Here is a 25,010-nt window from a genome sequence, read left to right on the forward strand (position 1 = left end):
CCATCAGTTTTACAGATGACAAAGACAAAAGATGGGCAAGACAGCAGAGAAAATGGAACATGAGAATATCAATAGTAAATGGCTTTTGAAAATGTGACTAACATATTTTTCCATAAACATGGAGTATTAATGGGAAGATAGTCTCACTATCAAAAAAGTAACACTTTTGCAGGTCTAAAACAGTAAAGCATTTGCTGTTGCAGTGGCAGAGAGGAAGCCAAGCATAATGTCGATATCCTACTAGACTCCGCAAGCAGAAGGATTCCTGCCATCACTCACCCTGATTTCTCTCATCACAAATAATTCCTGAACCCTACCACATATCTTTTTGCTTTCCACAGGTACATTTTAATCGCTTAATTATTCACAGGATCACACTATTTCGAGGATAAAATAGAAAATACTTAAGAAGTAAGATTAAATCACAATGCTGGCTGAATAACCTTCGAGATGACATAACCGCAAAAGTTTTATGTATGGTTTTGAATAATGAAGTGAGCTCAAAAAACAAAGGCTGTAAAACATCAGGTATTTTTTTTAAAGTACCGAAACCACTCCAAAGCCAGTTTTCTCACAAAAAGGAGACAAAACATGATAGAACTTTACATTATGCCATCCATTGTTCTCCTACAGATTTGTAAGCATTTGTTTTTCCAAATATTACCTAAATTATTCTTCAGAATACAAAATTCAGTAGGTAACTGCAATTGCCATTAGAAATATCCAAATGACCTGATCACATTCATCTTACTATAAGATCACCTTCATTCTCATCTTCTGCCTATGTCCCTTAACGCCTAGGACCATCTTAAATAAATAGTAAAGTTGTTTAATATTGAACTGACATGTAATACTATCTTAATCTGTAAAATGGCATGTTGGTAGACACAAATCCTCATTTTAACAGATACAGATCCTCACCCACCATCATTTACAAACACACAGAAGCTGCATTTCATAACACTTTCTGCTAAAAGGTCTGGTTTTCATAAATCAAGTGCTCCAACTGCTTTAACTCAATAAAGTAGCCACAAGAAGCGAAAAGGCAACTGAACTAGTATTTCTAAATCAAACTGAATATGAAAAGCACAAACTTGTATCCTGAACTCAGCTTCAAGAACCATAATGAAAACTGGAGCTGTGCATAAAATATTTGGAAGTCTGAAGTTCCACTTGAACATCAATTTTACCCTAAATTTGATAACAAAAAACATTTTTCTAAGAAGAAAGAGGCACAGACAAAATCTCAACATAAAGACAGTCACAGTTTTCATGCAAAATCTGCTTGTAACTAACAAGGCAGGAGTACCAGGGCAAAAGGACATTATCCAATTATCTAACTCTCACAAAAAGAGTCAAAATTCAGTACTGCAGTTTTCATTCATTATAAAACCTTTACATCCAAATGAGCATTTTGTTTTGGAAAATGAAACCATTATATTTACAATCCAATTCAGTATTAACCAAATGGGGACATGTGACAAGCTTAAAACCAGAGGTCAGAATGCCTTGTAAAACAAAAACAGTTTCTGAATATTTTTTCTCTGAATATTTTGTTTCACAAAGTGCTCATCTTGTATCTTCTGCATTCAGAGCAATTGATTAGTGCGACTCCCTCAGTATGTATGAACCCCAAGACAACAACAAAATTGTATGTGAGCAGAAGACCTGAGCTTGAAAGTCACAGTAGACAAAATTCTACATGGGCTAATACTTATTTTTTCTCCTAATGCAGAAGTGGTGAAGAAGCAGTATCTGAGAGGATGACTAATCCCCAAACATGAGTTTTGGCAGCAAGAACAGAGCAATGGGTGTAGCTAGAACCAGAGTAAGTATTATATTTAATGGTTTGTTGCTTTTGGGGGGTTGGGGAAGAAGAGAAAGCAGACGAACAAGGATGGAAAGGAAGATGAAGACACAAAAAGAAATCGTGTAAAGTTACCCAGGAACTGACAGCATGAATTCAGCCTCTAGAACTGCTGGGACCACAGTAAGCACTTGAGATGTCAAAGCCAAACACATCAATGGGACAGTGTCAAGGACTACTGGGTTTGGTGTGAAAACATGGGGCAAGTAAGAAGTTAAAAGAGAGGAGATGACAAAATGTAGCCCAAAGCTCAGTGCAAATATTTAGCTCTTTCACAAGTCTGGCCTACATTTTGGGTATACCAACGTATTCCTTTCCCAAGCCCTGGTGTTTCCTCTCCTCTCAGGTTTCCTCCCCCCTCAGGTGGTCTACATATGTAATTCAGAAGTAGAATTTACTATTTATAATAGAACCAGTACTCTTAGAAGACAGTACAGTGTGTGTGACTCCACAGTACTAATGCAACCTTCCTGCAGGTAATGGCAAGGTGATATTTCTGAGCAGGAGCAGCAACAGCAAATGGCCCCGAGGCACCCACACATTCCAGACTAAAACACCATTTAGAATTTGTAGTTTGTGCTCCCCGAGTGGCAGAAAAGCCATCTCCTGTGCAGAGTGGTGGCACAGAGAGAACTATAACACACAGAAAACCATTTAATAAGTTTGTAAGTAAGCTTAGAGGGGAAAAGAACATATGCATGCATGCACACATACTGCATCTTTTCTCAACCTTCACTTTACCTGAAATGAACTGGAAAAGATCATTTTTAAAACAAGGGTCTTAAGCAAGCAAGTATTTTAGTATTGTTGCTGTGTCCAAAACCTGCACTGAGGGAAAAATAGCATTTATATAACTGTACTTTATTTATACATACAGCAAATACAGTTGAGAACTATCGAATGCCCTTACCTATGTAGAAACATTGAAGTCCTCCTTTTACTTGACTTGAATGCTTCCTTCACCCTCAATGGAAATATTAATTGAAAGGTCACAGGTAATACTCTCTTTTTAAATAAATGACTGAAAGGATACCAAAAGATGTGAAGGCAGTATCTAAGCGTGCAAGAAAATAAGCGATAAATCTGTGTATGCAGAATTAATTAATTCCACACAGGAGGAACTTAAAGAAAAAAAAATTACTTAACAATGAGGACCCCACAGCACATCTTTAGAGACACCAATATGCAGAAAACTTCTCTCTAAACTAGAAGCAGCAAGTCTTCTCCCCACAAATCAGGAACCCAGTGTATTGTTAATTTTGTACCCTTCTCACACTTAACTCCACTTTCTTCATTTTCTTTTTTCCTCCAGAGGTAACAGAAGGAGTACAAGCATTTTTAAGTACAAAAAAACAAAACAAAAACAAACCCCACAACCACTCCGCTATTTTAAGAAGATTTTGCTTCCAGAGTGAAAAGGTTTAAGCATCTTGATAGACACCATGGTGACAAATTGCTCCTTCTCCATTGCTCTACAATGCAAGAAATCTTGCACAAAATGTCAAGTATAACAAGGTGGTATAAAATGGAACTTCACCACCTAAAACTCCAATTCATTTGGAACTCAGACCAACCTCTAAGCAGTGATGCAGAGTCACTCAGAATAATTTTAGTGATCAAAATTCCCACTGTTTCTGGCCAAGCGAATTATTCATAAGCAACTCATCAAGGACAGTTGCCATTTTAATCTGCCTTCAGTGTGAAGAAGAAAGAAGCTACAAGAATTAGGTCCATCAGAGAACATTTTCATGTTACAGATACAACAAACTCTCAAGATTGTCCCAATTATATATAACAATAGAGAATAAAATAAAGATGAAATAAAAAGAGAAAACACAACAGCCTTGTAATTACTCCATTCCCTTAACAGAATGATTCCTATACTAGTAGTGATAAATGCAGTTTTCTACAAGAATGAAGCCTTCCTACCACTTAGCTCTGCCTGAACTAAGCAAAAAGTTAAGTAAGCATTCTTGATTTACCTTTTTAGAGAAATCAATCCAACCTAAACAGTCTCTTTCCTTCCACTGGGTGTGGTTTTGCCAAAAGGGAGACAAACCTCCCAATCTAAGATTTCCTGCAAATGTTGAGTGCCACTGATATTCTTTCAACTCCCTAATCCATACCATTCTCTCCGAGCAGTAGCTTCCTCTTTCCAGAAAGCTAGATGAGAGGAAGCTAAATTTAAATTAGAAGTGCATGCCAATATTCCCGCTACAGCCTAGCACAGCCAGCTATTTCAAATAAATTCAGGAAACGTACGGCCTTCATATATATCCTTGTCATACACTATGGGCCAAACTCTACATCAAGAGGTTATTGTAATGTTAATGTAGATACTGATTTCTACCTGGAAAAAGTAGAAGGTGTGGAATCAGTTTCTGCAGTTCAAAACTGCTCGTGATTGAAACAGAGACAAAACCCACGATAACGCATAATAACCACAAACTCACCATGTGTCACTAGCAAGATAAATAGCAGTGGAAGAAACTGATAGCTGAGTGGCTGCCATCAGAAACAAGAATATAGCCTTAGGGAAACTATAATTGTAAATGGGCAGTTCGAGAGAAGTCATGGATGAAGACACATGGAAAGCACTTCAGAAGTTACTGCTGAACATGGATAATAATTAGCCTGAGACATCTTAGTCTCCAGTCAATGATTAATGTTTTATGCTTGAAAACGCCCTAAGCCATTCACATTTGAAGCTCTAGCTACATGCTTCATGTTCAGAGATTAAAAAGGAAGACTGACCAACTTTCAGCTTTGACCTACTGAAGGCAGAAATATAATTTGTTACATTTATTTGCATCAGTATGTATTATCTACATGTACAAAACCAGTCACCTGTATATAAACACTGTATTACTATATTCACATACAGGGTTTTGCAAAAGTTACAAGGTTTTCTGCAGATCAATTTAAACCTTTTTGAAAGATACAGGTGGAAATAGGATGTTGCAAAACAAGCTCTTTCACTGTCTTAGATAAGCAAACAGGGCTTGAGGAGCCTTCCTTGCTGCCTTTCATGACTGAGCCTCCTAAACAAAGATAATGCACATCCATTTATAATTACTGCATAGACGAGCAATTTAACAGAAAGTTGGTTAAAGATGCAATTAGATATACCTTTTTCTCCAAATAACTGCATTTTTTGTTTTGTTTCAGGATTTTTATTTATTTTTAACCCTCTTACTACTAGTGCTTCCAATATATATGCCGGAAACACAATTCATTTTAAAGGACGGTTCCACCAAATATTGCTTCCAAAATGGAAGATACCTCACTATCTTTTAAGCTACTATTCATTTAGTAAAACACAAAGCTACAGATGAAGCATGTTATTTGTAACAACAGGAAGAAGAAATTAAGAAAACCTTAGTCTTCCTTCACATTCCTAAACTCCTAATATTTAATGGAAGAGATTTTGGTGCACATATGCAACACTTGCCCATTTGCATCTTCATACTTCCAAGCATGATTACATCCCCTTTGGGGAATAACAAAGCTTGCAGTCAAGAGAACCACAGGCATTTAAACATACATTTTGAGTAAAGCCAGCGATACCTTAGAAAACCTTAGGCATGTGTGACTATGCAAATGGGTATATTCCTAGAAACACCATTTCCCTTTAAGTAATAAAAGCCATAATATATAAAAAAAAAAACAAACAAAAAACCCAACAACCACAACACCGCGAAACAAACAAAAACCCCATAAAACCTAAATCTCAAACATTCAGAAACAATAAAGCCCACAAGTTACAGCTGGCTGGTAGTATACTGTGCTTCTCAATCAAATTCTGAAAATGTACTCTTGAAAGCCAGGAAAGGGCAGCCAACGTGCCCTTCAGAAATACTCAAAACACCCATGGCTAGCACACACACTGAATTATGCTGAAGTGAGTTTACATCTGCCCTAGAGTCAAGGACTTTGGCAGAGCATCACACATGCACCGGTTCCAAACACTACTCTCTGCACCTTCTTACATTTTATGTAGGATTGCCATGCATATCTATAGGGCTACATAAATTACATGTTCCTTGAAACAATGTCCTGGCTTTGTCTGGGAAGGGCCTTGCTTGCTTATGAGGCTTGAACCAGATGTTATGGAACTCAGTGGAAATATTCCACTATCAACTGAAAATGGATGCTGCCTCAAGATGTAGTAATGGCTTCATATTATGTATTACTCACATGGAATGAATTAGGACAATAATATATAAAGGAAGGTCCACAAAGATCTTTTACATAAAGAGCATATAACACATCAGCAAACCAATCCAGGTTTATTTAAGGATTACCTGTTACTGAGCTGCAGATTGGAGAGCTTTAGACAGAAAACTATCACATTATTTACTTATTTCTTGCTAAATACTTAGCAGTTCCCAGGGGACTTGAAAAATCCATATTAGATTGTGTTAGGTTTTCCCCACTTTGAAGCCACACTAAAAGTTAAAAAATATTAGAAGAAAGTCTTTAGGGTTTGTTTGGGTGGGGGGTTTTGTTTTGTTGGTTTTTTTTTGTTTTGTTTTTTTTTGCTTGTTTGTTTTTTAAGTGTTACGCTACCAAAACCAATTTTTCTACTTTTCACTTCAATTCAAGAGCAGAGGAAGGGGTACTTCACTCGATTTTCCCTGCCATGAGAGGGCAGAAATATTAGCTTAATTTGTCATTTGCAGCTAAGAAGTGGGGCTTATTCTGCAACTCCGCCAGCAAGTACAGAACATGCGCTTGTTTCCGCCGATACACTCAGTGAAATAATGCATTTTGAAATTGAAATTGTTATTATTAAATTCCAAAATATAGAAGTTGATAGAAGCAGTTCTGAGAGTATGCTTGATTATGAAAATTCAAATGCTGCTTGCTCACATGTTAGAAGACTAGTAAAAGACTACTTAGCACCAAACCCTTGTATTAAACTTTCCCTTCTTCAAAAGCATGACAGATTCATTAGAGCATACTGTATGTATCTTAACAATCTAGGCTGAGTTCCTGATTTTGAGCCCAAAACAGAGAACATATGAGCAATTTTTCTTCCTCCTGAGGGCAAGCTAATACAAAACTGAGTGCTGTTCCCCACTAACCAGCCACCAAGTAAGACCCAGAAGTCACTTAACAGAGCCATCTGCAAGAAGTCAGCCTTGCTCACTCCCTCCAGTACCAGCCTCCTCTCAGGATCCTCCCTCTTGGTCTGCATGTCTTGACATATGGAATCACCTTGCTGAATCTTTGCCTTGTTATTTCCACCATTTCAAGCATTCACATGTAAACTTCCTTCACCTCACCCATCCCTTTCCACATAGTACCTTCACCACACAGAGTAAAGTTTGGCAAAAAATAATAAACATGGCATTATTTATGCAAATTACACCCTCAGACCTTGATGTGCTTCTGAAATGATACATTTTCCCTCCACATTCCACTCAAAAGACTGTAAATATTACCCTGAAGTCTCATTTTCAAAACTATTTAAAAAATGCATTTACTACAGCTTCAAATTGATATTAAGTTTCTGAAAGTATCTTGCCGCCTCAGTTCGCAATGTGTTTCTAATGCTACAAATCACTTTTTTCCTTACTAGACAATCTGAAACACATGAAAAGGGTGTTCATTCTACCTCCAGAAATTCTGCCTTACTCATTTCACATGAGAAAGGAAAAAGCTTAACTCTGATTAAAGGAAATTGCACAGACAGAGACGGTGAGTAAGCTATGAGCAACTGTCCAAAGATTTTTTTTGAACTAGGAAACTCTCAAAGAAGATAGTTTCCATCTGGTTTTATTAGCTGTAGCGTTGTGCACATGTACTCAAACTTCTGCAATCTAAACTATTGAGTTGTTGAGACTGTACAAAGAATGTCAAAATTAATCAGCTTTAACCTATCGCAGCATCCACCCTGTGCTCCTACACTAATTATGCACATGAATGACAACATATTAATGCTAAAATAGCCACTACATCTATTACCTATACGGACAAGTAGTATACCCTTATTCATGTACTTGAAGTTTAGCACATTTTGCTTTCCCTCTAAAATCAAAATCTTTTGCTATTACACTAGTAAGTACATAGTTGTCAGGTGCATCATACCTACAGTAAACAATCAAGTATTCAAATACACAAGTACTTGAGTCACTCAGTCTCACCCAGAGGAAACATTTTACCCACAGTTTCAAGAACTGTAAGCAAATTTATACAAGTGTGAGAAAAAGTTGTTGTAAAACAAATGATGCATAGAATGATGTATGCACTATTATGGCTTAGCATTGTTTCAGCAAGTAAAAAAAAAAATGCGTTTTCATAAAATCTTAAGAAAAAATTAACACATTCTTCTCTGTACACACTAATATTAGTGGAACACAAGCATCATGCTCAGAAAAACAACGTCACTCAAAAGCAACATCATCTGAAGACTTTTACATTATACATTATAAATACATATAAAAAGAATATAAATAAACAAAAAATATATATAAAATACATTAAAAAATAGACATTTCAGCAAAATACATAATCCTCCCCACCAGCCTTCATCAAAGCAACTGATAACCATGTACAGGACAAAGTATTCTTTCACATCTAAAGAGAGACTTTTCTTGAAGTACCACTTACAAATATGAAGAAAACATGGAAAAACTTACTTAATGCTCAACCAATCAAAAAGGAGTTTCAAGGCATTTTAGTATACAGCACAAACATTTATAATGACTTCTCTACAGGCAAGACAGACAAAGCAGCTCATTTTTATTAGCATACTGTATGCAGATCTTCATTCAGATAACTTGTGAATAACATTTTACACACTATCCTTGGAGAAGAGAAAAAAAACACCCCACGACAGAACAACCCATGTTGCTTTGTAAAACTAATTTCAAAGTCATTGCTCTTGACCATGCTTCTCTTTGGAGCTTAGCTGCGGCAGGACTATTTTTTCTAGTCCTTCCATGCCTCTTTCTAACCACAAACTTTATTGAATCACTCTGTGGATTGTGCGTTTCTCTCTTAAAAGGCCTCTACACTTCTCAACCAAATATTTGCGCTTTCAACATCACAATAAGTTTCATGTCAGTTTTTCAGTAACAGGATGTAGTGTTTATACATATCGTAAAAACCTCAAGACCATCTCCTCTTTTGGATGAGCCCCCGCTATTAAGAAAAATTAACTTTCATAACATACATTTTGACATTTCAGTTAAAGAAGAATTAAGTTATTGTGCATACATGACATCAGCATACACCAGAGAACATTTCTCATCCCATTCCATGCACAGTGACGGCTAGTAGACACATTAAATGACAAAAACATTTTTGGAATTTGATCCATACAGTGGAAACTGCTCATTAAGTTGCTGACGAATGAGCAATGGGTGTAAGTTTCTTCTCTAATGAACTGATGTTATAGAATTAAATATCTTTCTTACCTTCTGAAAAAAGTCTTCCCCACTTTTCCCTTTGCCCTCTGCAGCAGCTGTAAAACAAAAGTGCAATCTGGTTACAAAACATAAAGCAGGAAATTTACAGGTTTACATAGAGAAGTTTTCAGTGAGTACATGTTAATGTAAAATTATAACTCGGTAATTTTTGCTCATACAGTAAATATTAGTCAGCCACTAAGACCCAGAACAACCTTTTGCAAGTCACTTGCTCAGGACAGAATCCAAGCAGATGTTCATATCTGCAACCTAGAGCTATAATATATTGATACATACTTTACTTAGAGTAAATACAGACATTTAAGTCCAATGATATATTCACACTGCATGCTTCACTGTGTAATACCATCAAGAGAGGCATCAAAATAAAGCTAGGAGGGCACAAGTTTTGCTATATGGAAGTTAAAAATTAGAACCAAAACAAGAATAAGCATTACAGTAAGCCAGAATCACATTAAAAATATTTTTCCTCTATTCTGCTAGTTTTTATATTGATGAGAAATACAGAGCTACTGCTATTTGGTTTTCTGAGACTGAGCAAATACCACAAAAATCTAAACAGTTATTACTGCAGTTAAGTATTCCTCTCATTTGTTATCCAGTGAAATTTTGCAACATGTACTTTCCACCAGGCAATGTTTATGAACAATTACACTCAAAGCAGCTGTAAGACAAAAGGTATCCCTACATACCTCCACTAGAAATGGTGCCATTGTACAAACCAGAGACATATGAGCATTTGAACACTTGAAAGTGACATTCAAGACAGGTGACTCAAAGCTAAAAGCAGCATGAACATGGCTACTGGTTGGGCTTGGCAACTGTGGGTAAGAAACACTTATTAAACTTGAGAAAATTAAGATTTCCATTCTCTTAGGATAGGAAATCAAAGGCGGAAAGGTAAAATCTTGGTTTTGTGAAAACAGACCTACACACCTAGACGTACATATTTAGCCAGCACACCAAATTGTTCCCTTTACTGTAGGGCTGTACTGGTCATACTGGAACATTTGAATTTACATGACAGGTAACGCTAACAAAAGGAAGAGTGAGTAACAACTAATTGCATGTGGCTGTAAAGGGAGTACAGAGCCTTCAGAGTACTTTTCAAGAACAGTGCTAAGACAATCACAATGGCAGAACAAAACATCATTGCAGAACATAGCCTAGTAGCAATTGTATAAATCAGTGACTTCAAGAATAAGAATTTGCCTATCTCCCACATGTATTTAAAACCATAATTTTAAATGTAGTTAATGTAAATAGCAGCACTTAAAATTATAGATTTTAGTAAGCCACAGCGCATATAGCTTACACTGTAGCTTATCTATGTAGCAACCTGAGACCTAGCAATCAATTCAACATACAGTAGCTCAAGCTGATGAAGAAGAGGGCAATTTCCCTTAGAGAAAGGGATGCCTCCAAATAGAACTTCAAGTCTTAAATGAAGTTTCCTGAATGGTACTGGATCTCTGAAGAAACTCACTGTCATTGTGATTTCTCTTTATTTCTCATGTACAAACTAAATTCTTAGCTTGCCCCATCACCCTGTCTTCCAAACTGTTTCAGGTACTTAGCTCTCCCCACTCTTTCAATTACACAAGCAAATCCAAACTTAATGTTAACTCAGATAACTCAATCTAAGAACAAATGCAACTGAGCAGATACAAACTAGAGGCACAAGACAACTTTTTCCACTGCAGAGGAAGGACTGCACTGCATTTGAAACAGGCTTCTCAAAATATCAACAACACTTGAATACCATTGAAAAAGAACACACCAAGAATTTTATCTCATACAGTTCAGAAGTTTGTTATTTAACTCAACTGTAGTCAGACTAGAGGCAGTGAATGAAGTCTGTCAAGCAGTCATCTTGCTGTAGAGCAATTCCAGAATCAACAATTCCGCAAGTCTGAGAAGAAAACAAAGCCCTCCTCACCCTCAAAACCTGCAAGTGCTTTTAAGAGAAGAGTGAACTGATGCACTTTCACCAGAACAAAATTTTCTGGAAGCAGAGGAAACAATTGTGGAAGATCTCAGTTTTTCAGATTTACAAACTACTGATATCACAGAAATAGACAACTTCTTTTGAAAAACACAACTTTCTTTTGACAGCAGGCACTTCATAGATGCATGTTGTTTCACAAGTTTTCTATTAACTCAGGAATTGCTATGAAACACTTTTAGGCATCAAGGAGTACCACCACACTTTTCAAGTGAAACACAGGACCAAGGTGCTTTTAATCGGAAAGCAGAGGAGATAAACTGGAGATGAGAACATGACAGATGTGAGGCTGAAGTTACAGTTCTGAGAATAGACAGATTTTGTTCCAGCTACAGCTACATATTTCTAAACTGAATACAAACAAGAGATGGCTTAGATAATAACAGTAATGCTCTGCAAGGCATTTAAACAGAATGCTGACAAAGCAAATTCCAAGCTTTTTATTGTAGGCTTATTTTTAATCTGAATCATTCTGGTGAACTGATTTACAGCTTGGCCCCAACAACAACTGTACGGTACAACAGATGGACTCCAACAAGCACAGACAAAATAAGAAAGAAAAGGGAATGAGAACATCCTAAACTGACTTCACATAGAAAAAAAAAACCAAACAACCCAAAACAAAACCACACAAAAATAAAAACACAACCAAATAAGAAAACAGTGGAGAGAACACTGAAGTTGGAGCAAATGCTGCTTTGAAACATCTTGAGTGAATAATCAGTGGTTTTAGTTGTGACATCATACTATAAAGACATTGTCTTTCACTATAGATTTTTGGCACGTAAGATGTTTTACAACAACCTATTTGACAGGTCTGGTGATACCTATGAAAAGACAGGGAAGAGTGTATGACATTTTTGGAAAGAAACACTGAAGGTTTTCACGTAACTAAAAACATACTGTGACATATTAGTATTTTGCCATTTTGCTTCCATGATGCAGCACTATTTAATCCATGAAGAGATGCACCTCTAATAATTTTTCATATAAAATAGTTTTTGCATATCAAGGTGATGTTAATCGTTACCATCCCTACTATGCACTTAACTTACTAAGTCACACTTAGGATGGGATCTTCCACTAAAAAAGAAAAAAAAAAAACCACCAACATAAAAATTTGAAGACAAACTACATGAAGCAGTACATTATGCTTCCGTTTAGGTTAGCTACTCTCTTTTATTCTACTTGCTTCCTAAATTTTACTTTCTTATTTCTAGGAGGAGAAATTACATTTAAGAAAAATTAAATTTCATCAGTAGTGTATGAATTTGGGGATGCTAACCACAATTACATACATTTTAATCTAAGTACCTATGTTTAAGAAAGTTTCCAATGTGTGCAAAACATTTACTATTCATATTAAATTATCTTAAAGCTTTTCTTCCTCTCCAAAGCAGGGAAAGATAGTTCCAGCACCTCCGGAAACATTAAGTGTAGCCAAACACAAGGGGAAACTACCCATTTCTTTCATCATTGAAAGGCTAAACCGATTTTTGTTTAAAGAAGACAAAACCAGTGGGATTGAAGGCGCCCTCAGCAAATTTGCCGATGACACCAAGCTGCGGGGTTCGGTTGGGAGGGAAGCAATGCTATCCGGAGAGACCTTGACAAGCCTGTGAGGTGGGCTGATGCCAACCTCATGAAGTTTAACCATCCCAAGTGCAAGGTCCTACACCTGGGTCGAAGCAATCCCAGGCACAGCTACAGGTTGGGCAGAGAAGAGATTCAGAGCTGCCCTGCGGAGGAGGACTTGGGGGTGTTGGTCAATGAGAAACTGAACATGAGCAGGCTTCAGTGTGTGCTCGCAGCCCAGAAAGCCAACTGTATCCTGGGCTGCATCAAAAGGAGCGTGACCAGCAGGTCGAAGGAGGTGATCCTGGCCCTCTACTCTGCTCTTGTGAGACCTCACCTGGAGTATTGCGTGCAGTTCTGGTGTCCTCAACATAAAAAGGACATGGAACTGTTGGAACAAGTCCAGAGGAAGGCCATGAGGATGATCGGGGACTGGAGCACCTCCCATATGAAGACAGGCTGAGAAAGTTGGGGCTGTTCAGCCTGGAGAAGAGAAGGCTGCATGGAGACCTAACAGCAACCTTCCAGTATCTGAAGGGGGCCTATAGGGATGCTGGGAAGGGACCCTGCATTAGGGACTGTAGTGATAGGACAAGGGGTAATGGGTTAAAACTTAAACAGGAGAAGTTCAGATTGAATACGAGGAAGTTCTTTACTGTGAGAGTGGTGAGGCACTGGAATGGGTTGCCCAGGGAAGTTGTGAATGCTCCATCCCTGGCAGTGCTCAAGCCCAGGCTGGACAGAGCCTTGGGTGAGGTGTTTTAGTGTGAGGTGTCCCTGCCCATGGCAGGGGAGTTGGAACTTCATGACCTTAAGGTCCTTTCCAACCCTAACTAATCTATGATTCTATTATCTCCTGTACAGAAATGAGCAAAAGAAGCATTTTGGAGCTACGAAATTTATGTACAAGTCATTAAAAATGGAAACCATTTACAGTGTTCACTACAATGAGCTGCAGTTCAGTAAGTCGCTGAGGTTTACCTCAAATCAGATAAACTGAAACAAAAGCAAGGATTACTTTGTATTTAGGAAAAACATCTACTAGGTCATTGCATCCTAAACTCAACTTTTCTAAACAACTCTGAGTATTAACCCTGATTCTCAAGCCAAACTAATCTTTGAAATACCATGTTGAAAAGCTCCCAGAATTTAGATCTGACATATATAGCAGATTATTTTAGTAATTTTATTGGTATCACTTAAAATATCAAATTAAGCTTCTTTCAAAAAGCAGTAAATTTCCAAGCTCAGGAACACCCAAGAGAACAAGTCTTTTGTGGGAGACTGCGGAGGCAAGCAGTGTTGTCCCTGTGATTCATGGAAGGCACTATGTAGCCCACTCATCATTAAATTTGAAATAAGCTTTCAAATTTAAATAAAGTGTTCATTTTCTGACTTTAAGTGAAATTAATGATTTCAAAATACTGTATCAGTAACAAACGACATTAAAAAGTGACCCTAACGCCTATCACTTAAACTACCATCACTAATCCTAATCTAGGAAATATTATGTCAACAAGTGCAGTTTAGTTATTTAATGGCTTGCTAAATTCCACTTCAAATAATAATTTACAATTACTTTTAGATCTTTTTTCCTACAGATGCAGGTCACTAGAGCCCCACTATCCTCAGTTGCTGTGGGAATGTTTTTAACAAGACAAGTCCAAGTAATTACTTGTGGAAGACAGACAGGTTTTTGTTGTATAAGAAAGCTTTCAGCCACCAAAATAAAAAGCCTTTGCTGCTCACTTCCACCTTGTGATGCTGTCATTTGTCTGAAAGTCTGCAGCAACAGCGGGGACCGGGTCTAGCTCTATTTGGTATAATAAGTAACACACTGGAATAGCCCCCCCAGACTTACTTAACTGTGAAGGGCAAAAGGAAGATTTTTTTTCTTTTGGTGCTTACTTAGCTGGCAGCTCTGGCACATGCCAGCTGAAGGTGTTCAGGCAATGACAGCCTTAAGAAGCAGTAACAGACAAAATTAGCTTTCTTTAAGTCTTCTCCAGTACCACAGGCTCCTTTGCCAGCAGGACCAGGCACCACAGATATGACCCAAGTAGTAGAAGAGCCACTAACTTTCTAACAGCACTTTCTACACCAAAAGAGATACCAAGTCAATGAAAATACTCCTTAAACAAAACTAAATGTGTACAATGACAACTGAACAGCATCTCTGTTGAGAAATAGGAAAGCGTAAGTGGTGTGACAGGATTTCAAGATGAGCTCTGAAAAACCATGCCTGGTTACCCACCTGAGGAGACCAGTCACTCTTTTACCAATAGTCTCTGTTCCCAAATCAGATTTGAGAGAAGCCACAAACCAAATGGTAATTAATACAGTGTACTGACTTCTCACAAAATTGATTCATTTCTGCCAACCTCTGCTACTCAGGAAATATTTTTCTTAGAAACAGTATTTATTTTATGACATTGAATAATCACTTAACTGACCTTCACAAAAACTAGGATTGCTTTTACAAAACTGGTAACAGTTTCAGAAATACAGACGAAAGGCTATGTAAATGTGCATAATAAGCATTTTATATTTTAAGCTGAATTCTGTTTATTGTAATTTCTTCCATACTATGAAATATTTTGTATTAGATTTTTGCTTTTCAAGATATATTGGATTGCCAAAGTTCCATCCAATACAAATATAAACCAGTTGAAACAGGTGTTAACTATTATGGTACCCATGAAGTACACCACTTGTCTAGTTAATCACCAAATCGTAAAAAGCCCAATTGTAGTTTCTTCTCAGTTCACATGGAAAAATAAATTTGAACTTCTACTTCAAATATTATTTTAATTATGAAAAAAACCTGTTATAATACAGGCCATATTTTACAGGAACTGAACCCAAGATACACGATCAAGTCTTGTTTAAATGAATTATTCTAACTCTGTGTTCATTTCACACATTAGCTTTGCGTCTCATTTTCTAAACTCTTGAAATGGTTACAAAACACAATATAATGTACGTTTGTGATTTTGCCCTTATATTTATTACTGTTGAAACTTCTTCCTCTGCATTGAAAGACTACACTTGTAAGAGAACATAAAAGCATGTTCAGCTCTTCAGGTTTCAGCATCAAAGTGCTCTAACGCAGTGATAACAAGGTATTATTTTAGTTTTAACAGGATTTCAAGAAATGTTAGAATAATATAGCTGAAGTATTCAGCTATCCTTTGCCTTCCCTATCAATTGAATGAGAAAACTCATTTACATCAAGATTTTCCTTGTGTTAAGACTTCATCTTTTTTCCCCTGAAACTGACACAGAAACATGCTAGCTATGTAGCATGGTATTTATTATTATTTTTTAAATTAAATGGATAGTTATTCATACTGAAAACCTGAGCTATTTCTCAGAAGTTACCCAGCTATCCTACACAAAAAAAAAAAAAAACAAAAACAAAAATCAACTTTTTTCATTGAACCAGAAACCACCTGACAAAAAGATTATGTTTTCCTGTGCACAAAGTCAGACACTAACCCATACATACTCTGAAAGCTTGCTTCTATCAAGCCAAGATAAAGAATTCCTCCCCAGTGGCCACAGACCCAAGCCAAATTGCTGAAAATACGCTTTTAGGAACAAGAAGATAGAGCACACATTGTTAAAGAAAAGAAAAACCTGACCTTAAATTGATTTGTTGAAATCCAAACAAAACAATTTTCCATTTTTCTTGTAATTACCAAAGTAGTCTCACAGTTTTCTGCTTAGAAACTAGGAAGTTAGAGAGAGAGACAACTCAGCTAAAACAAAAGGGCCTGGCAAGACAATTAACAAGAAATCTGCATAATAATCTTGAATACTGCTTTTTAGTAAGACTACATATTCTTTTAATTTTATTATACTAAACTTCATAAAGTAACCTCAGTATTTTAGGTTCTCAAGTGGCTGTATACATATGATCAAGTTTCCAGAGCCAATGAATGAAAATCAGGCATTTAAACTTTTGTTAAGTCACATATACAGCAACCTTTAGGTTTTGAGGATGCTTACCATAGACAGGTCAGAGTAAAGCCAAAAAGTCAACAGGAAACATTTGAAGTGGGAGATGGGCAAAAGGAGACAATCCCCAAAATATTCAAGAAAGTACTGACACTAAGAAGAGCAAAAAATATATCTGACCAAATAACATGATGACACATTTGTCAAGTCAGAACCTACATGATATCTGGAATATTATGAAAATCACTGTGTACATGTTCTGTGATAAAAGGACCCTTGGACTGGAGGTGAGAACTAGAGTACCACCATTTATTAGATCAGGAAAAAAAAAACCGCAACAAAACAATGCAGAAAAAAGATACCCATGATACAAACCTAAAATGTTTATATGGGAGCACTCTTCCTCTGGCAGAACAGATAATAAAGAGACTATTAAATATCTGGACATTTTTTGGTGGGTTCCACTATCTGCTTCTGTTAGAAGGAGCTTGATACATAAACTGCTAAGCTACCCATAAAGAGGCCAGATGTGAGCTAACTTTTGACAGACATAGTTAATTCTGGGAAAAAGGCAGACTGTGTAGAGGTTACTTTTACTCTGCTGCTGAAATTCAATGTCTATGAGCCCCCTGAAGTTCAGCATCTATGGTCTCTTTTCAGACTACTTGCTAAATGGTTGAGCTTTCTTGGATCAAGGTCAACGCCATCTGAACACACATTAAACACAGACAGGTAAGATGTCCATATTCTTCATTCTCTCTTTAGCCCACGTTTTATGAAATATAATATCATGAAGACTATATATGTATATTCACTTATTAGAATATTTACTTTTTAATAACCTGCTTTCCCCTGCATACTATATTAAAATTAAGATAATTGGTAAACAACTAATACCATCCTACAACTAGAATTCATAAAATTTTATCATCATAAGTGATGAATGGACAAAAGAACAAACAATACAGCAAACAAGTGAAAGCTTAAAATAAACTATGCTTACTCCAACTACCTCTGCATACATTGCCAAGAAAGAATGCAAGGAAAAACAACGCATACACTCTAAAGACCAAAAAGACATTGATTTTAAACGAACATTCCTAGAGATTTGCTTCTGGTTTCCATGAGGACTCCATGCAGTTGGTGGCTAACAGCATCCATGGGGGGGGGGGGGGGGGGTTAAGGGGAGATAATTACACTGGAGGTTACTTACCTTGTCAATCCCCCCATCAGTATTTTAGAGTTGCAAAACCATAGAAGTCTATCTAGAACCAATAATCTAATCTGTAAATTTTAGATATAGAACAACAGATTTTTCTGATTTTGCAAAACTAATTTATCCTAGGGAAAAAGCTGTCTGCCAAATGTCTGCATAGAGAAAGTCTATTTATTTATTTTTATAGCGAAGTCACAGCTTGAAAGCAGGCTGTGAAGTTGGGGTTGCTTTGGGAGCCCCTTTTTCCTTGTTGGAAATCTCTCCTTTGAAAGGCACACATGGATCTAGCTTATCTGCACAACCACAGAACACTTCCTTATGTGACTGGAGCACAGTCAAGTTCATAACACAAGATTTAGGATTTTAATGAAGATAATGAAGTGAAGGCTTTACTTCCGGCCAGCTACTCTTCAGAGCAACACAAGGAAAGTTGCCTGGCTGTCAGCACCATATTACCCGATAGAAACTACTCTATTAGCTGCCTCAGATCAACACTTGTTCCCAGTAACAAAACTTTCCCCTTTGTAGGTTGATAAGGATTGCTATTGGTAGAATTGCAGTCATAGATCAGGAAGAGACCAGAAAAGATTACTGGCAGAATATCCCAACACTGCACAAGTCAATCCTTCTACTCTGCTTTAGGATACCAGGTAAAATATCACTGGAAGCCTCCTATGTCATCTTTCAGATGCTTTAAAGGACTTCTGCCATTTCCAGCTGTAGACATGCCAGCTGATGCTTCAAAATGAAGTTTTCAGCTTCCCCTTCCTTAATCCATGTTTCTATAACTTCTTTAGTTTGACTTGAGCATTTCTAATGCTTATTCTCAATTTTCTCACTGTCAAAACGTAGCTTGAAACCAAAGAAACCTCTTTTCCCTTAGAATACTCAGCTGCTCAACTGTAACTTGATAAATCAAAGAGTTAACAGTCTCTTTGGAAGCTGCTCTATATCCTACACTTCGAAAAAACCTTTCTGAATTCTTTATTTTAATGATGATTAAATCAACAGCCCCGCCAATTCTCAAAGAATTCAAGATAGGACATCTCAACTAGAAGGCTGCTGGTCATAGAAGATAACGCATTTTCTTAAACCAGAAGAGCCAGCACATTACTGTAAGTATTTATAAACTAAAAATTTAAACTTATGACTTCAATTATTTCTTGTTTTATCATGAGAACTTAAATAGCACTGTTAGAGTTCCAGTATATTATACAAAGGTAGAGAAAATAGCTGACATGGCCAGGCTGAGGTTTTGCTTTGTGAAGAGGTTTCTTTCCAAGAACAAAGACCTAAATTTTGATATTTTTTTCCACCAAGAGATTATCAGATTACTATTGTCAGATTTAACGATAAGCAATATTTTTCTTCCACTTCAATCAACAGATGAAGGCAGCTTTCCAGTATCTAAATATTGTAGTAGCTGAGTTTAACCACCTATTTCTATTTCCTTGTAAGACAGAAAGAACTTGTATCCATGCTACTGATAATCACTTTTTAGAAAGTGAAACTATCAAATACTGTCAATCATAATGAGAAATTTATTAAGATCTAAGTCATTAGCACGAGTGAAACCTGATAACAATGTTAAGTACATCCATGCACTGTAGCTCACCCCAGTATTTCCCCCATCCAGTTTTGAGAAAAATATTTTTGAGAATATATTGGATACAGTACTAAAGGAAAGAACAATTAATTCTGATGTTCATAAGACATTTTTGTTACCTAATTGTAAAATCAGGGCATCTGTTACCTCAGTCGTCTTACACTTCTTGGCCAAGCTGCCCTCTAGAAAGAGGCAAAATGGAATCCCATCCCAAGAAGGGTCTTGGAAGAGGTGACAAGGAAGGAAAAGCTAAAGTGGTTCAACTTTTATTTTATCCCAGGAGTTGCCTCCCTTCCTTCAAATGGGCCTTTCTGCATTTCAGTTTTTCAGGAAATTTGGGAACCTGTGGTCAAAAGAACAGGCCAGCCAAAAGTAATTTTCACATTGTATTAATTTGTTCCATGTCCTTCGTAGGAACAAAACTGACAGAAGCAGTAAACAGCCAGCCATAAAACCAGTAAGAGTGCTCTCCCACATGAAACACAGTCTAGATAATACCAATTCTCTTGACCTATGATCCAAAGAGAGGTAGTTTTGGAGAAGACAACTGGAGAAGGCTGCTCTGGTAGCTGTAGGAAAGTATCACCAATATGCCATATGACCTATTCCTGCTATAAAGTACTTCTCAGTACAGCAATGAAAACTTATTTATGCCAGCAACTGACTTTTCCATTACTTTACACTTACTCCATGACACAAAGAGATCAAAAAGTGGTAGGTTTAAGCCATTCCAGCCATACTTTCATCCTGCCTACCTCAGTTGACTCCCTTACTGATATTTATGTATGAGCAAACATGCACTTAACTCACACAATTTGAATTTACTGTTGTTCACCTAGGAAGATATTTAGCGAGAGAAGCCACCACAAGCAGTCCTGCAGGGACAGAGCAGCTGAGTCATCCCCCCCCATGCTATCACACATCTGGAAATGAGTCAAAACATTCATGTAAGTAAGAAAAGAGATGTAAAGCCTGGCATTTTTCTAAAAAGCTCTGTAGCAGGGCTGCCTTCTTGAGTCACTGGATGCTGTGAAGTTTCAAAAGAAAACCTTTGACTGCCTCAGGAGACAGAATATCTCTTGCTGCCAGTGCCCAACAGATCTCACTCTGCCCCCAAGCCAAAGCATCCATTTATAACAGAACTTGCTGTTTACAGGGGGAAAGAAAATCATAATATCAGAAGTGCTCCAGGGGCTGACAGAGGATAACTGCCAAATACAAAAGCTCTGCTCTCAGCAGATTGACTGCTGGGGATATTCTTTCTATTTGCTTAGCATTCAACTTCCTCTCAATGCACAACCACGTTTCTTGTCAGGTATGCACACAGACACTGTATGATTCATTACATGCAAGAGAAGAATGTAGCAAGACTGTAAAAAAATTAGAAACAAAACCCCTACAGAATTGGATAAAAAACATACACAATATTTTTTTGATGGCCCTGCTTGTTATGAGTCATTCACAGATGTGGAGTTACAGGAGAGAAGCCAAGATTAAGTCAAAGACAAAGCTTTACACAGGAAACCAGTTTAAGTCTGTTGCAATGCAGGTTACATACTGAGCTACAAGGAAAAGTAAAAAATAGGCCTTTTCAAACAGTAATGAGACACTGCGTTTACATACAGACAGGGACAAAAAAAACTTCATTTGGAATTCAGAGGTTTCTTCCTTTTCTGAAAACCAACCAATCCCACACACTCCAGCTTCCTGGATGCAATTAGAATATTTGGAGAGCAAAACACAAACAGCTCCCTTTTTCTGTCCAAAAAACCACTTTCTTTTCATTTCTGTCTATTGGAATAAAAAAAGGAAAAAAAAACAGCCTCAGAGATTTTTTAAAAGGGGACATGTTATAAATCCTTTTCTAGGCATCTGAGCTCCTGTTTCTGCACATCTACACAGCTGGTAACACCTCGTATCAAAACAAGTGCACTCAAACTCCACACATCCAGGCTGCTTGGCATATTTTTTTTCCACTTAGTCTGAGCATTCTGAGCATCTGCCTTTATCTACTTTGTGTTAACCAGTTTGAAAAAACTGACAGATCACCTCAGATGTAAATTCTCAGATACCATTCACGGAACCTTTTAGCCTTTTTGCTTCACATCTCCAGTCTCCTCACAAAGTACTCAGGTAAATGTTCAATACCTACTTGTACTAAATGTAATTGTCTTAATAAAAATAGGCTCTACTATTTATAATATATATGTAACATGAGCCTATAAAAAAATCTACTTTTTGCAGAAGCATAAAATGCCTTTACCAATATTTCAAGTATTAATCAAATCCCATTCAGTTTTATTTTTAGTATATTCTGATTCTAGGTACTTGACTATAGAAAAACTGAAGAAGATAGCTGTTAAATTTCAACAAACTGATTTCCAGTTCAGGGTAAGATTGCAAGCAATTCTTCTAGATTAAATTTATAAGATGTTACACTACTCACACTACTTCTGAAGCACTGACCAACCGTTGCTTTGAGTATTTGGTAGAACTAGTTCAGATCCTTTTTGTATCTTTTACTGCTGACCAAAAAAAAACAGAAGTCCAAGTTTACATGCAGGAAAACATAAACCCACTGAAGATAGTTCATGAAAAGTATAACCGGTCTCTAAAGTAGTCTAAACTAGCAAAGGACAAAAAGTTTAAAAAAGAAAAGCATAACATGCAAACAGATTTAAAGAAGTTGTCGTGGTTTAAACACAGACAGACAGCTTGTTCACTCACTTCCCCCCTTCTTGCCCTCCCCCTACTCCCAGAGGGATGGAGAGGAGAATTGAAAAGAATGCAACTCCCACAGGTTGAGATAAGAGCAGTTTAGTAACTAAGGTATAACACAAACCACTGTTGCTACCACCAATAATAATAATAATAATAATAATAATGATAAAGGAAATAACAAGGGAAGAGAATACAACACACCACCAGCTGACCGATAACTCGCTCCCCCAGCCCAACCAAGCACCGACCCATACCTCCTTCAACCCCGCAGTCTCCCAGCCCTTCCGGCTAACTCCCAGTTACATCCTGGGCATGATGTGCTGTGGTATGGAATACCTCTTTGGCTAGCTTGGGTCAGGTGCCCTGCCTCTGCTTCCTCCCAGCTTCCCCTCCTCCATGGCAGGGCATGAGGCTCACAAAGTCCTTGGCCAAACCAAAACATCATTGTTATCAGCTCTGTTCGCAGGCTGAAAGTCAAAACACAGCACTACACCAGCTACCAAGGAGAAAAATGACTGCTACCGCTGAACCCAGGACAGAAGTACATGCATAAGCACTGGGGCAAGGTATTAAAAGTGTTTAGTTAATTGAAAAAAATGGGAAAAAAAAAAACAACCTAAAGATCACATTGTAACCTGTCACCCAGCTTACAGCAATGCATTGTCTGCTTCAATTCACACTGTTCACAGCTTAAAAGACAGAAAAAAAGTTGTCCCGGTTTAGCTTATTCTTAGATAGCACATTAATCTAGATGACATTTGACTAAAACAAGTTCATCTGTTCCACTCCGGAATAAATACAATTAGTTCCATGCACTGCAAAATACAGAGCAAATATCATTGATGTGGAAATTGCAAACTAGTTGTGTAAAGAAGAGGGAGTGGGATGGAGGTCCCTAAAGGGTGGAGGTAGGGGAAATGAGAAACTTACCCATACATCAAGTTTAAAGCTATGTATCATAACAACAAGATGTGCACTACTTTGTCACCCATTTTCCTATACATTTGCTAGAATTCAAACTATGTATCAGCACAAAACCACAGCAATTTAAGTTCTTTTGGCAAACTAAAATTTACTCACAAACCAAGATCTTTCTGCTTTTAAGAAACTAAGGAAATGAAGTAATTGTTTAGGTAAGGAGATCAAAGCACAACAGATGTCTAGACCCAGTGTAAAGGTGAAAAACTTTTATTTTCACAGCTGGTTCTATGTCCACATTTTCAAAAATCTACATGATATTTTTCTTATGATCAGTTTACATATTAAGAGCCACAACTGTTATACACAGCTGCCAAAGCATTAAATGACTGCATTTATGCATATGCATATAAATAAAAACATACAAGCACACACAGAGAGTCAACAATGTCATGTTGTATAATTAGGATTTCTAGATACAGTTTACCGTAAGATAGAAGCCTGCACTGGTTTACGTTGCAGTGGTAGAATTTAGCTAGGATCCATAACAGCTGTTATGCATCATTTATTAGCTTTACTTTAGCATTGTGCATTGCTTAGCTTAAGACAAGCAGAAGCATTCTGATTTTAGAGGGTTAGACAAACAAACAATTACATTATTTTGCTCTCTTCATTTAAATTACTTCATTTGGGAAATTCTACCTGCATCTTCAATGAGGCAATGCTGCAGATAAACAGTACTGGACCAAAACACAGTAGACACGTATACCCAGAAAAAAATTGCTATAAATTGGCATCAGAAGAAAGCCTTCACCTGGACACAAAGATGCAGCTCCACACTGCTGGTAGAGTATCCTCTTTACTGCCAACATGTTTTCTAAAGCAAGTTTTCTATAAAATGTTTTCAGAGTGGTTTGCATAGAGTAAACTGCCTTCAGTTTACTAATTACTATTTCAGAAAACCTAAATATTATTGCTACACTGACTATAAGGGTAGCATATAAAAGCAGAATTTCAAGTTATGCAAACAAGTAGCAAAGTAACATACTCATCATCTTTTTGTTGAGAACTGCTCAGTTTAATGCTAGGTGTATATTTACAAGCTTCTCCAGACTCCCTTGGAACCAAGTAACTCCTAAGAATACATGACAGTTAAGAATTATGAAGTTGAGCTCCTGCTGTGTATTGCAGACAGTCAAAGCAAAGAGCCTGTAAGTTAATCACCCAAAAGTTAAAATACAAAACAAAACCTTATTTGGCAGAACATACAATGATATATATTCAAATAGCTCAATACTATTGAGACGTGTCTCACAGAAAGATCCTGAAGCTCACTTTGAAGTTAAATGCAGACATGCTGGATGCATGTATCACACAGACTACATATAGGTGGTGGAAAGCTGATGAGAAGTTTTAAATGCATTATTCTTCTTAATTCATAGATCTAGGCTGTCAGCCATCTTAACACAGGGACTGCTCACAAATTTCAGCTGATCTCAAGATGACAAAAATTAGTCAAGGATGCAAAACTTGAAGTACTTGAGCAAATAGAAATATATGAACATGTTACAGGAATAAAAATTATCACCAGCTTCGTAGCCCAACTGTGAAACCTCCCCAGGTATTTTGGGCCACACTTTCATATAGACAAACGCACTCAAATCAAGTTTTCTTGTTTTACAAACCATTTATTGCGGCTACATGGG

General features: G+C 37.1%; 1 protein-coding gene across 1 annotated transcript in view; it reads right to left on the reverse strand.

Moving 5' to 3' along the window:
• The window catches only part of BICC1 (BicC family RNA binding protein 1), a 116,739-nt gene that overhangs the window by 70,182 nt on the left and 21,547 nt on the right, over positions 1-25,010 (reverse strand). Inside the window, exon 2 of the mRNA XM_061449237.1 lies at positions 9,292-9,338. Within this exon, the coding sequence (XP_061305221.1) occupies positions 9,292-9,338 (47 nt within the window). The remainder of the gene's footprint in view (positions 1-9,291; positions 9,339-25,010) is intronic.

This window comes from Pezoporus flaviventris, unplaced genomic scaffold (assembly GCF_033815535.1).
Source record: "Pezoporus flaviventris isolate CSIRO_AGI_PZ_B2104156 unplaced genomic scaffold, CSIRO_AGI_Pfla_v1 ptg000001l, whole genome shotgun sequence".
NCBI lineage: Eukaryota > Metazoa > Chordata > Aves > Psittaciformes > Psittacidae > Pezoporus > Pezoporus flaviventris.